This window comes from Podarcis muralis, chromosome 8, assembly GCF_964188315.1.
Source record: "Podarcis muralis chromosome 8, rPodMur119.hap1.1, whole genome shotgun sequence".
NCBI classification, from domain to species: domain Eukaryota; kingdom Metazoa; phylum Chordata; class Lepidosauria; order Squamata; family Lacertidae; genus Podarcis; species Podarcis muralis.
The window spans coordinates 61,370,109-61,384,662 of NC_135662.1; the positions used below are offsets into that span (position 1 = coordinate 61,370,109).

The following is a 14,554-nucleotide window of genomic DNA, read 5'->3' on the forward strand; positions in this document are numbered from 1 at the left end:
TAGGAAATGGGGGTGGAGTGGGGTTAATTTTTTTGAATTGTATATTGAATTGATCTGGATGTGAACAACAGCAAAATTCAGACTGCGGAACTGCAAAAACACCCTCATTTTACACTGGAAGAGGCGGCTTCATCTTGGAGAAAGTTGCCAGAGGGGCTGTGTGGAACTAGGCCCAATTACCTAATTAGGAGCTAATTAGGAGGAGAACACTAGCCAGAAATGAGAGCAAATCCGAAGGGATTGTGTGTGATGAAGTTAACCTTGCTTCACCCTTTTATTTCTCTCTCACACACAAAAACACGTACTTGCTCTTAGTACAGAAATGAATAAAGATCTGGCCACAACAGAAGCAAACATATATATGTATGTATGTTTCTGAGCTTTTATCTTCTACCCATTATGCAGTTGTTGAAAGCTTGGGGCCTTTTCTCAAGGGGATGGGGAAATGTGGCAATACTTCTTACAGCCCAGTCCATACCCGTGTTCACTGAGAAATGAGTCCTATTGATTCCAATGTGATTAACCTGCAGGTGTGCATGTTTAAGATTGGGCTTTAGCTGCAGATTACAGGGTGTCCTTTGGGACTGAATTTCATCCACCTTTATGTCCTCTCTCTTGTCTGCAATATCTTTCTGTACCTTTTAATAACTTTCTGGATGGGTTGCCATGTTATTCTGCCACTAAGGCAGAATAATGCCTCTCTGTCAGGAACTTCTAAAATAAAAATATGAGGGTTAATTTGAGTTGTACCAGATGCAGTTTGAGTTGTACCAGATGCAACTATTTCTATGTGTACCAGGGGGACTTGCATTTATTGATTATTCCTCTCCCAAACCAGGTTTGAAAATGAGGCTAGCACTTTGTCCCCTCCTCCCTGCCCCCAGTGGGTTGTGAAATCCCTCCCCCCCAAAAAAACTCCTCAACCTATTAGATGTACATAGGCATGCCTAAGCAGCTCTTTGGGTGCCAGCCTATGAATCTTGTGACACCAATAAAACCTGTTTGTTACAGCAGGAGGAGTCCATAATGGGTTGAGCAACAGCTGCCACCCAAACATGTTCTGTTCATTGTAAACTTAAGAAATCTGATCCAAGTCTGCCACCTATTGTCTCTTTCAAGCAAAAGCCTCATAGGCTGCAAAATGAACAGAACAACCCCAGCTCTTTTTGTAACAAAAAAGAATGTGGCAGGTTTGTTTTAAAAATAAAGTAAAATGAAGACTGTGACAGGATTATTTTCTGAAATGTAATAATACATTTAAGAATAGCCAATTACTGGGCCTTTTATTTACAGGGCAATACTATTCATGTTTGCTAAGAAGTAAAGGAAAACCTATTGGGCTTATTTCCCAGGAAAGTGTTATATAGAACTGCAGCTTTAGGCATCTAAATAAGGCACCCTTGTGTCTTCGTATCCAAACTCTGGACATGGATTATAAAACATCAAGCAGCCTCCCCAAAACAGCATCTAGGCAAGACTAGGTGGGCTTCTATGGGGCAGGCATTTCATACACATTGAGAGAAGGGCCTCATACAGCCGTAGGCTTTGCCCAGCCAGCCCCGGGAAAGTTTGCTTAGGGCTGTGCTGCAGATGGTAAAATTTCAGCAGCAACGCAGCTTGTAACAGAACTGAGATCCACTTGGTATGCTGTCAGTGTGACTGGTGTCCTTATAGTTTGGGTTGCCACTTTTGCTCCTTGTGTTGCTGGACCAGTGGTATTAAGCAAAATCGGGTGGGTAGTGTTTTGGGTAGGGCAAGCGATCTGAAATCCTAATTTGCTGTCTAGAACACAGGTAAAAAGTTAAAAAGCTTTTTACTCCTTGGGAGTAAATACCATTGCACTAGGTAGGATTTACTCATAAATAAGCAGGTTTAAGCTTACATCGTGGAAATAGTAGGCCAGTAAAAGGATTAGTCAAACCGATATCCTGCAAGGTTTTCACTTTTAGTCTAGCGACTCTAGCCTTCCCCATCCTGGTGCCCTCCAGATTTTTGGGGACTACAAATTGAAGACGCCTAGGTCGGATGAGGCTGTTTTAGTCCGATGCGTTTCCAGCGCAACAAAATCCCAGCAGCAATATTACGCACGCCAAGTCGGGAATACGCGCCAATTTGCGCAGCGCTCGCGCCTCGAGGTTGGGAAAGACAAGCGGCTCTAGGGCCTCCGAGGCCGCCGCCGCCGCCGCCGCGGCTTCCTCCTCCTCCCCTTCCCCACCCCTTGGCTGGGCGGGCCGGCGGCTGCGCGGGCCGAGCCGGGCGGAGCTCCCTCGCGCCGAGTCGTCGTTGCCCCTTGGCCGGTCGCGGCGGCCCTGGCAGAGAGCGAGCTCCGCGCTGCTCACCGGCCACTTCTGCACAGGCAGGTTTGCGCGCCGGGTTGGGAGAGGCGGCCGGGCGCCCAAGCGCCCTCTCCCGCTTCACCCGCCTCGCCCCCTTTCCCTGCTTCCTTCTCCGCTTTCCTGACGATCCTCGAGCGCCGCCTCCCTCTTCTGCACCTACTTCACCGGTTCCTATAGCGGTGGCCCGGGGTTCTCCCTCCCTGTGGTGCCCAATCTGGCCGCCGCTTTTTCCAGCCCTCCTCGCGCTCTCCTCCTCCTCACGTGCATCACCCGTTCTTGTCAGCTCCCCGTTCCCACGTGCCATTTCTGGGCCGCTGCCTTCTTACCTGCTTTTCTCCCCCCACCATCGTCTATATTTTTTTCCAGCACTCCCTCATCTCCTGTAGTGTATTGACGCCCCTTACTTCCTATACTCGCAGCGTTCATTCATTCGTTTGTTTATTATATTTCCATACCACCATTTCCTTCAAGGAGCTCAAGGTGGGGGACGTGGTTCTCCCTCACCCCCATCCGCACCCAGTTTTATCTTCACAACAACTCAGTGAGGTAGGTTAGGCAGAGAGGAAAGCAGCCACTGGTCCAAGGTCACTCATGGTGAGCTTCATGGCTGAGTAGGGATTCGAACCCAGGCCTTTCAGGTCTTAGTCCAAGGCGTGCAAAATATTCTTACATTGCAGGGGGTGGGACTAGATGACCCTTGTGGTCACTTCTAGCTCTACAATTCTGTGATCCTATGATTCAGACTGTTTTGTTGCATCGTCAGGCATTTGACCCACCTAGCTCATATTCTGAGTTGCAGGGACCAGGGTTTTGGACATGGGTTTCTCCCTGCAGTACCTGGATATGCTTAGGGACTGAACCAGCGATTTTCTGCTTGCAAAGCAAGCGTTCTGCCACTGAGCCCCAGGCCACACTTTCAAACCTAAACGTCTTCTCTTGCAAATATATTATCTGGTATTGCACTGCTGCCTTCATTTGCTGCTTCCCAAGTGTTTACAAACCCATCTTCTCTCCCTCCACCTCATCCTCCAAATAGCATCTCAGTTCCTCCATTCCTCACTTTTCTATCCTGTAGCCAGAGATTCAAAAGCGTCTAGTATCTCCTTTATACTTACTTTCATGATTATTTTTTTACATATCAACCTTTTGTAGATGGATATTGGCTAAAACGTTTCTCTTCTGAGGAAATAAGGAAGATTTTAAGATGCTAGTGAGCTTTTTTGCAGTGTAGAGGAATGGCCATTTTGTATTAGATTTTTAATAAGCTTTGCCTCAGATTTGTTGAAAGCAGACATTTAAACTTGTTAACTGTTCATGTTAGCAAATTCAATAAGTAAGCTCCATGCACACAATGCACTAGACCCTTTGCCTATAAATGATTATGCCATTATGAAATTGTAAACTTACTTAAGTTGCCAGGGCACTGTACTCCCCCACCCCACCCCCAAAAAACCCCATCCAAACATTGTTAATCTTCTGGAATTTTAACATAGAGGAGATATGGCACTTTACACTCAAATGTGGGTTAGAATAGTGGAAGAATTATGGTTTGCAGATGTTTATAGCACAACAATTTGGTCTTTTAGAGAAGAGTGTTGTAGCATATGAATGGAAATAAGAACTCTCTTAGCTTCAGAAATAATAAAGTGCCCTGGGGCACCTTAAAAGACCTAGGCTGCGACACACACACACGCTCCATAAGGCTGACATAACGCTCATGTTTTGCAACTGCCTGGATGTGCTAGCTCTGTGCAGCTGCAATCCTAACCCCACTTACTTGAGAGTAAGCCCGATTGAATTCCATAGGACTTGCGTCCGAATAGATATGGTTAGGATTGCATTCTGGCACATTTATGATGGCCTGGTCCTTTGTGGACTAGGATCTGCATTACTCTAGAACCCAAAAACTTATAATAAATGAGTAGCCTTTTAAGGTGACAAAAAACTCTTTGTTTTTGCTGCAACAGATCGCTTTTGGATATGGCTGCTGTTCAGGAAGTTTCTAGCGTCAAATTATGTATTTATAAACCCACAAAAGTATTTTTATAATGCCATAACATAAAATATTAGTAAAAAAAAATAGTATTTTATTAGCTGCATTTCATACTATTGTATAGTAAAAGTAGTTAAAAACACAGCAGCACATACATTTAAAACAAAATTAAAACCATATATTGTATTAAAATTCAAGGCGATGTACAAGTTTAAAACAAAATGCAATTTACGGTAAAACAGCGCAGATAATCATTAAAGTGACTGACTGATAAAAGAATTAAACAGCTACAAAGGACTGTTGCCATGAAAGTCTTCAAGAGGCACCTGAAAATCTATTTCTAAGTATGTTTATAATATGTAAAATATTCCTGCATTGCATTGCAGTGGTCATGGAGGGGAGCTTGGACCATGAAAGGGAGCCTGAAAACTATGGGGAAGAGTGCACACTGCACTGTTGAAGCTCTGAAAGAGGAACACTGCACTTTTCATTGTTTTGTAGTCATAATACTTTATTTTTTTTTGCAAGCCATCATGATTAATTATCTGTTTTTCCCCCAGACTGAAACATGGCTGAGGATCCTCAGAGAAATTTCCGATCAGTGTATTACGAAAAAGTAGGATTTCGTGGTGTTGAAGAAAAGAAATCACTGGAAATTCTTCTGAAAGATGATCGGCTTGGTATGCTTGGTAGAAGACCATTATATATCACACATTCTGTTTGAGCTCACTTAATTGCAACCCTGTGCATGTTTACTTGAAGGAAAAGCCCGTTTGACCCAGTGAGGCTTGCTTCTCATTTAAAGGCAAATTTGTCAAGTTTGCACTTTCCAAAACAATAAGTGAATTGAAACACATAGCACTTGTCAAAATTTGCAGTGCGGTTCTCTAGCTAAGCAGTGTGTACAAAAATGCATCTTAAAGAAGATTCCATGCAAAACTGTGCATATTTGCAAAACTGCATGTATAATGTTTTCGTTAGGAGAAATTTGCACCAAAAAGTTGAATTTTCATAGGGATTTTTTAAAATAATAATAAAAAATCACAAATTGCAGCAGAAATGTGAATTCCAGACTGGAAAAATGACAAATTGAGGGAACTAAAATTGACAGATTTGTCTATCCCATTGCCTGAGTAAATTTTGCTTTCTTCCCAGATTGGCTTACACTCGGCCTCAGTCTGTATATTCTACACACAAGGGCGTGGAAACATTTATCATTTCCCTCTAAGGCAGAATATTTTGTGTGAACTGAAGATTATGCAATTCCCTTTTTTGGGAATGGAATAGATACACACACACTTGTGTGTGAATGAATGCACCTGTTTGTTAGTTCACAACACATTCTGTACTCTCACAACATGTGGAGTGTAGCCTAAGACTTCTCTCCTCTGTTTCCAGCTTTCCCTGAGATAACTATGGGAAAAGATTCTGGACCTATCTGCACTATACGTTTAAAGCAGTGTACTTCCACTTTAAACAGTCATGACTCCTCTCAAAGAATCCTAGAAACTAGTTTGTTTGCCTTACTCTTTCTAACATCTTTTTGTAGGGAGCTTCCTTGGCCCTTTTTGAAGGAAGCCAAATGTATTTGATTTTTAATACTTTTGATTAGCTTTTTTTTTTTGTTTTGAATTGTTATAATTTGTATTGTTTGTATTCGATTTTGTGTGCTTATTCTTTGTCACTCGCCTTTATTTTTTTAAAAAACTGAAAAACGCTATCTAAATAGTAATATAATGCAACAATACCCGGAGTTCCCAGGGAAAAAGGAATTAAGCATTAAACTGTTCTGGGGATTGTCATTCAGTGAGGGGAATATGGGTCGCCTAACAATTCTCAACACCTTTACCAAACTCCAGTTCCCAGGATTCTTTGGGTGAAGCCATGACTTGTATGGTAGTACAGTAGGAGTGGGCAACTTCCAACTGCTCTGAGACTCCAGCTCCCATTTGTCCAAGTCAATATGACCAATGGTCAGAGATTATAGGAGTTGTAGTCCAGTCGCAGATTTCACATGCCTGGGGGATACTTCTTTATTTAAAAATAGGTACTGTACTAGTTATTAGTTCTACAGTATTGGGTTACTGAACTTGAGAATGAATATATGTATACGTATGTGTGTATAAATAGCATATGTATGTATTTATGTGTACAGTGGTACCCCGCAAGACGAACGCCTCGCAAGACGGAAAACCCACTAGACGAAAGGGTTTTCCGTTTTGGAGGCGCTTCGCAAAACGAATTTCCCTATGGGCTTGCTTCGCAAGACGAAAGCCCATAGGGAAATCTCCGGGACAGCGGGGAAGCGCAGCGCGCCTTCCCCACTGTCCTCGGACCTCCTCCCGCCACCCGGCTTCGGAACGAGGCTCCGATTCCGGGCGGTGGGGTGGGAACGCCTCCTCCCGCCGCCGGCATCGGAACGGGCGGCGGTGCGGGGACGCCTTCTCCCGCCGCCCGGCATCGGAACCAAGCTCCGATGCCGGGCGGGGGGGGGCGGGAACGCCTCCTCCCGCCCCCGGCATCGGAACCAAGCTCCGATGCCGGGCGGGGGGGTGGGAACGCCTCCTCCCGCCGCCCGGCATCGGAACCAAGCTCCGATGCCGGGCGGGGGGGCGGGAACGCCTCCTCCCGCCGCCCGGCATCGGAACCAAGCTCCGATGCCGGGCGGGGGGGCGGGAACGCCTCCTCCCGCCGCCCGGCATCGGAACCAAGCTCCGATGCCGGGCGGCGGGGCCGTGAAGCCTGGGCGCGCTGATCTCAGCGCGCGCAGGTTTCGGCATGCTGGCAACTCTCCGCAAGCAGCGGGAGCGCTCCCGCTGCTTGCGGAGAGGTCCGCAAGCCTGTCCAGGACAGCTTTTGAAGGGGGGGGGAGAAGCAAAGACTTTCGCCCCCTGCCCGCCTTCAGAAGAGGTCCAGGACCTCTTCTGAAGGCGGGCGGGGGGCGAAAGTCTTTGCTCCCCCCTGCCTGCCTTCAAAAGCCATCCAGGACAGCGGAGAAACGCGCTGCCTTTCTCCGCTCTCCCGGGAGAAAGAGGTCCTGGACCTCTTCTGAAGGCGGGCGGGGGCGAAAGTCTTTGCTCCCCCCTGCCTGCCTTCCCAGGGGCTTTTAAATCGCCCCGGACAGCGGAGAAGTCCTCCGCTGTCCCGGGCGATTTTAAAATGCCGCCCGCCAGCATTTTAAGATTGCCCCGGACAGCGGAGAAGTCCTCCGCTGTCCCGGGGTTTTTTAAAATGCTGGGGGTGGGAAGAAAAGCCCTTGTCCCCCCCCCCAGCCTTCAGAAGAGGTCGGGGGACAGACTGTCCCCGGACCTGGTCTGAAGGCGGTTTCCCTAGGAACGCATTAATTGATTTTCAATGCATTCCTATGGGAAACCGTGCTTCGCAAGACGAAAAACTCGCAAGAAGAAAAAACTTGCGGAACGAATTAATTTCGTCTTGCGAGGCACCACTGTATATGTATAAACACATACACATACACACACACACACGGCTTCATTTTAAAATCAACTAATTTTGTGTTTGTTCAATTATCATTGATTTGTTACACTTAACCAGTACAGTGGTACCTTGGTTCTCAAACTTAATCCGTTTGACTCCTGAAACCGTTTGAATCCCAAGGCACGGCTTCTGATTTACTGCAGGAGCTTCCTGCACTCAAATGGAAGCTGCGTCGGACGTCCGGCTTCCAAAAAACGTTTGCAAACTGGAACACTTACTTCGGGGTTTGCAGCGTTCAGGAGTTGATTTGTTCGGGAGCCAAGCCATTCGAGTACCAAGTTACCACTGTATTTCAAAAAGGCACCCATTTTGTGGTTTCAAATTTATTTACCTTTAATTGACAGCAATTGATGAATCAACCAAAAACTCCTACAAACTGTTTTACCCTTTACCTTAAATTTTTCGAATGTTGCTGCCAGGTTTTCATTTTGCAAAAGGACTAAAAGTGGAAAAAGCATGTGTTTTAAATTGGGTTTGTTAACCTTTAAAAGCCCGAATGATTCTCTGATGCCTCCTAGAAGCATGATTGGTGCTGTACACTTACAGATATATCCTGGTTGGTGTCAGTTGCTGAGAACAGAGATGATTCATAACGCCGTTCGAGTTCTAAAATGGTGTTTGTTCTTAAACCCCACTTCACAGATATTGAGAAGCTCTGCACATTCAGTCAGAGGTTTCCTCTCCCATCCATGTATCGGATCCTTGTGTGGAAGGTGCTTCTAGGTAAGATGATATGGGGAACGTAGATTCTTTATTAGAAACATAAGGGCAAGTTTGGACATATGCTTACTGTAATGCTAAGGAAAGCCAATCCATGCTTTGAATGCTCCATTGAAGAAGCCTTTGCAAGACATTGGGGACAGGGCTAGTTAATGCTCACATATTTGTTAAGTTCTTGAGCATTCCTTGTATCCAGGGCTTATAGTACTTATTTGATCAGAGAAAAACAACAACTGCTGTCAGAAGATCTAACCGTCCACCAGAACGTGCAAGTACATGCAAACCTAGTTCTCCTTTCTCTCTCTTCTTTTCCCAGGAATTCTTCCTCCTCACCATGAATCTCACGGGTTTGTGATGCGATGCCGAAAGGAGCAGTATAAGGACGTGCACCATGCGCTCCGAGTAATTCGCTTTATCAAGGATTCTACCCCACAGGTTGAAGTTTTCCTCCGAATATACCAGCTGGAGTCGGGAAAGCTTCCTCGGAATCCATCTCTCTCTTCGGTTAGTCGTGCTGAAATTTGCCCTCGACAATACTCCTTTGTATGAAGGTCCAAATCTTTTCCATCTGAAATTCTGCTAGAGTGAAGAAACTGTATAGTGGCCACATGAACTGCACTATCTTGAGAGGTCAAATTCAGCCTTAACCAGAGATACTGTAAACAGGGCTTAGGGAAAGCCCGTTCTGGTACCATCTAGGGCAGGCATCCCCAAACTCGTCCCTCCAGTTGTTTTGGGACTACGATTCCCATCATCCCTGACCACTGGTCCTGTTAGCTAGGGATGATGGGAGTTGTAGTCCCTAAACATCTGGAGGGCCAAGTTTGGGGGTGCCTGATCTAGGGCATGTCACAGAATGAATTTCTCTTGTAGTTAGTGGCAGACATCCAAGCTGGAAGTTGGCAGCCACAGTAGGATTGCGTTGCTGAGAAAATATCCCTCAGTATGGTGACCTTGAATGGGAAGCAAATCCCTGTCATATAAACTCCCTGGAGAAGGTATAATTAGCCCTCTTTAACACTTGGACGAGGAACCTATAGCTCACCAGATGTTGTTGTTGGACTAACTCTCATAAACCTCAGCCAGGATATTCAATGGTCACGGATGATGGGAGTTGTAGTTCAGAAATATATTGGTGTGCCACAACTTTGGCCTCCCTGTTTTAGCACATAACAGAACATGGTGGCGCATTACAACAGAGGAGCAAAGTTATTATATGTTGTCAAATAACAAAGTTGACTGGAAAACGCTATTCCGTGAATGTGTGGCCTCTTGATAATCCCATGCCATGGCTGCTTTGCTTTCCAGGAAGCTGAGGACGAGGTATTCCTTGCCATTGCTAAAGCTATGGAAGAAATGGTAGAAGATCACATTGATTGTTATTGGCTCATCAGTAGCTTTGTGAACCAGTTGAACAATAAGTACAAGGATTCAATACCACAGCTGGTAAGAGTATTATATGCATACATATCTACATATCTATTCATCCCACACAGGAACAGAATAGTGAGATTACAGGTATAGAAGTTGTACCGAGCACCATCTTCTATGTTGTTGCTGTTTCTGACAAGCTCTTGCAAAAATACCCTGTGTGGACTGGGAAACTGAATTATGCTCTGGATTCTTTTTTGGAGTGGATGAGGGAAATGCAGTGTAAGTTTCTAGAACAGCTGTGCAGTGACTAGTGGGTAGCTCAGGGCTGACTAATCTGTAGCCCTAGAGAAGTGGCTAGGCTCCCATCTCCCAGCCAACGTGGCCAACAGACTTCTAATAAATATCACAGGGATTGGAATGCTGATGACAAGGAATGCAATCAAGGTTTTGGCATATATTCAGTTGTGTGTACAGTGGTACCTCCGGTTACAAATGGGATCCGTTCCGGAGGTCTGGCCGTATCCTGAAAATTCTGTAACCAGAGGACCACTTCTGTGCACGCATGCGGCGCTGCAGAGCGCTTCTGCACATGCACGAGCGGCAAACCCACTTCTGAAAATTTATTATTCCAAAAATGAAACCTTCATCTGGTTGTAAATATTAAGATTATACCAGCAAGAATGAGTCTTTCTGTAAAAATAAAATAAAATTAAATCAAGTCTTACTGACTAGTGATTTAAATCGTGATTTAAATCGATTTGATTTAAATCAAATCCACCCTGCCTAAGAGTCTTAGGCTGCCACCCTTTGGCAGGGAAGGGGTTCAGCTTTGTTCTTGCACTGAATGAATGAGGCCAGTCCCTTGTTTCTAAGCAGCAGTGATGCAAATGCTTGCAGAACCGCCTTCATTCCTTTCTTCTCCCATGCAAACCGGATGCCAGGCTTCACGCTTTAATAGAAAGAGAAGTTTGTAGAAATGATTTTTGCAATGTCTATAAATAAGATTTGATAGGAAAACACTTTGGCTTGAACTTTCCTTAGGTGATGATGATTAAAAAAAACTTTCTATACTGCCCTTCATCCGAAGATCAGAATGCTGTTTACAATATAAAAACACAAAAAATACACATAGCACAATAACAAACAAAAACAATACTGCCTACAGTTTAAAAGGCCATAGATTGTTCAAATAGCCAAAGACCTGGGAGAAGAGGAATGTTTTTGCCTGGCCTTTAAAGATACGTAATGAAGGCGCCAGGTGAACCTCCCCGGGGAGAGCATTCCACAGGTGGGGGAGCCACCACAGAAAAGGCCCATTCTTGTGTTGTCACCCTCTGGACCTCCTGAGGTGTACTCTCCCATCACTTTTGAAGACACTTGGAAATAGGGGCATGTGTCAATTTCTTTCGACTAATGAAGAGTAAGTGATTTTTTTCAGACATATGAATGATCCAGTTTAAGGAGAAGGGAACAGGAGGCAGATTTACATACAAGATGACATTATAGAGTTTTTCTCATTGGTGCCAGTCCTATCAGAATTTCTTTAAATTATTAATAAAATCATGTTTATAGTAAAATATTCAGATATAATTGAAGACGAACAAATGAAAATAAACAAGCAGATGTTTAATTAACTGCTAACCTTGTCGAAAAGGTGTCCAAAGAGAACTGTTTACTGAAGTGAAGAAAACTGTGTGTGTGTCAGTGTCATTCAAAATAATAGAGTATTTCTGGATGGGAAGTTACTGTGGAACCAGTGCTACTTATGAACCCCTGTTTTTTGTTTCAGTGTCCACACATTGCTGTGGTCAAAATGACAGCTCATACTTTTTTTGTTTACATTTAATCTGGACTTCCTCTTGTGGAAGGGGTGTGCTTATAATGTCACACATGTACGTGCCATGTCTGAAATCTATAGTTTTGGGAGTGTGGGCTAATCTCTAGCATGCATGTAAGATGCCGAAAAGCCACCCAACAGGGTTGAAGAGCAGGTAAAAACAGAAAGTTGCTCCCTGCTGATGACAGTTTCCTAGTATGTGCTGTTTCCTTCCCCACCTGTCTCCTTTTTTACTAAATTAAGAATTGCTGAATTACTGTATTGTTACGAAGTCTGAAATTATTCAGTATATACTCTTTTTGGAGCCTCACAATCAATAAATATGGAAAGGTTTAGTGAGCCTTACATTTTGGATCTGACCTTTGAAGAACATTATCTGACATGACATTTTTCACAGTGTGTCATGCTGAATCTTTTTCTTTTTTCTTTTTTTAAGGCTCCTTGCTGCTTGTGGTTTCTTGCTATAAATACCTGAGACAGTGAGATTGGACATTGATATACTTTATCACTTCTCTTGACATTTATCCTGCAGCCAAAACTTTTGGAACAGTACCTGAGCCTTGAGGACAGCGGACTCTTAACGCATCTGAAGTTGTGTTCAGCAATGGACCATCTTCCTTACAATCTTTGGTTTAGAAAGTGTTTTGCGGGTTGTCTACCTGAATCCAGCTTACAAAGGTAAGCATCTTTCCTCTCCCGCCCAACTTGGATCAATCAGATCACTGTAGCGTCCTTGAAAATAATCTGTTGTCCATCTTTAGCCTACAGCCCACAATACCACAAACTCCTGAGTAGTGTTCCCTCTCCCCTGACCTACGCTGCAGAGTACATTTATAGATGGGATATGTTAGCTGCAAGATACCTATAACCTCACCTCCAAACTCGGGAATGTTGCATGAATATCTTTTGACAAGTCAGAACTTTTTGACATTCTAAAACCTGTCAGTTAATGTTATATAGGGAGTGATGCAAACTTTGGCATTTTGTGTTCCCTGCATCTTGCACCAAAGGGTGGAAGTGTGAGTTGTCATTTGCTGCTAAATGTCTTGGTCCTGCCATGACTGAGATACTATTTTGGTCAGGAAAGGGGGGGGGGGGAACCACTTCAGTACTGAATGTAAATTATAGCTATACAATTGTAGGCGTACAGTTTTTATGACTCTGTCTTTTCTAGGGTTTGGGACAAAGTTATTAGTGGCTCCTGCAAAATTCTGGTCTTCGTTGCTGTTGAGATTTTATTAACCTTTAAAATGAAGTTGATGGCCTTGAATAGCGCAGGAAAGATTCAACAGTTTTTGGAAAACGTAAGTACTCTTCCGCACACTAATATACTGCCCCCCCGAGGAACACCCCCCCAAATAAGGGATTTTTTTGCATATCAGATTTTTTGGGGAGAGAGGTGGTTGCGGGAGAAATCAACTGAGATTTTGCCCAGTGTTCAAGAGCTGCAATTAAAAGTTTGCAAAATTTTTAAAAGTACAGTTCAGACATGGCATCAAACCACGATCCATGCTAATCATAGTTTGGTTTGAGCTTCCAAATGTAATAGACTTTCACAATGGTTTCTCAGTTCAGACATAACAGCAAACCAAATTTAGCACAAAACACAGCCTGCACGACAGCTTCAGTATGCATGTTTTGTGATGTGATCTAGGTTCAGATATAAAAACAGACCATGGTTTGTCTTGATGTCTGAGTGGAAAGGAGAGGATTGTCTCAGTGGCTAAGCCGGGCTCTGGAACTCATTCTTACCTGAACAGGGCCTCCCGCTACACTCCCCTCTCCCATGGATTTCCATAAGATGGGCCAAAACAATCCTTTTTATAGGAGCACTTTTGAGCCATAAATAGTCACTGCCTTTCCAAGTAGCTTTGGTTATGTTTAGCAACAGTTTTGTGGGTTCCCCTCCTTTCTCTCTCTGCTGTTTTAATGCCTTACATCTGCTTTCTTTTATTTATTTGTTGTTAGTCTTTTTTAAAAAATCATTTAAGTTGTTATTTTAACTTCTGTTGCTAGCCACATTAGGCTTATTGAGAAAAGATGGGCTATAAATGTTTTAAATAAATAGAACTCGTTGGCTACATTTAAGCAGGTTGCAGGATTAACTTGACCTTGCGACTCCCCCCCCCCCCAACCCACCACGTGGTCAAAAAAGTTCACAGACTACAATGCTGTATCAAGCCAGTTTATCTTTTTGTATTTGCGTGAGTGGCCATTCCATGCACACTCTCTCCTATTTTCATCTCTGTTGGGGAAAAGAGAATATCCTAGATGCAGGAACGGACAGGAAAATAAAGAGTGGAATTGTTTGATATGGATGACCCAGTCTGGATTTCCAGGTGTGCTCTGATGCATGCTTGGACCTTTTTTTGAGAGGAAAGTTCTCCTTTCACTTCACTGATAGGGGACAACTCCTCCCCACACCAAACTGTTTGCATGCAGGGAGCTACTTCTTACTTGAAACTGAATAAGCAAAAGAGTGTGCTCTGTGTGCGTGCATTAGCAATTGGCGTGAATGGATATGGCAGGAGTTTGGAAGAGCAATCCTATAGTGACTGGTCTTTAGCTGCCTTTAGGTTTGCTGCCTGAGATACTGGAATACCTCAAACCGAATATCTCTTTTTATCTTCTGTAGATACCTCAAGATAACACGGATGCAATAGTGAGCAAAGCGATTGAGCTGTGGCACAAACATTGTGGGACCCCTGCACATTCAGTCTGAGACCATGCTGCCCACAGGTACACTTTTATTTTATTTGCCTTCCCTTTGTCCTTCCTTCCTCAACAAAACCTACT

At 44.1% G+C, this 14,554-nt stretch overlaps 1 protein-coding gene across 5 annotated transcripts in view; it reads left to right on the forward strand.

The window, feature by feature from the left end:
* Nucleotides 1-2,227: 2,227 nt before the first annotated feature.
* Nucleotides 2,228-14,554, forward strand: part of TBC1D7 (TBC1 domain family member 7) — a 41,250-nt gene continuing 28,923 nt past the window's right edge. For 4 of the 5 annotated variants that reach the window (XR_003707691.2, XR_003707689.2, XR_003707690.2 and 1 more), the window contains exons 1-8: nt 2,228-2,356; nt 4,890-5,009; nt 8,470-8,550; nt 8,864-9,051; nt 9,856-9,993; nt 12,291-12,436; nt 12,933-13,062; nt 14,394-14,497. Coding sequence is in view for 2 of the 5 variants with exons in the window: in XM_028737721.2 (XP_028593554.2) it covers nt 4,898-5,009; nt 8,470-8,550; nt 8,864-9,051; nt 9,856-9,993; nt 12,291-12,436; nt 12,933-13,062; nt 14,394-14,480 (882 nt within the window). In the remaining 3 variants the exon portion in view is untranslated. Of the gene's footprint in view, nt 2,357-2,441; nt 2,883-4,889; nt 5,010-8,469; nt 8,551-8,863; nt 9,052-9,855; nt 9,994-12,290; nt 12,437-12,932; nt 13,063-14,393; nt 14,498-14,554 lie in introns of those variants that run through there. The other variant, XM_028737722.2, reaches the window with a different exon arrangement.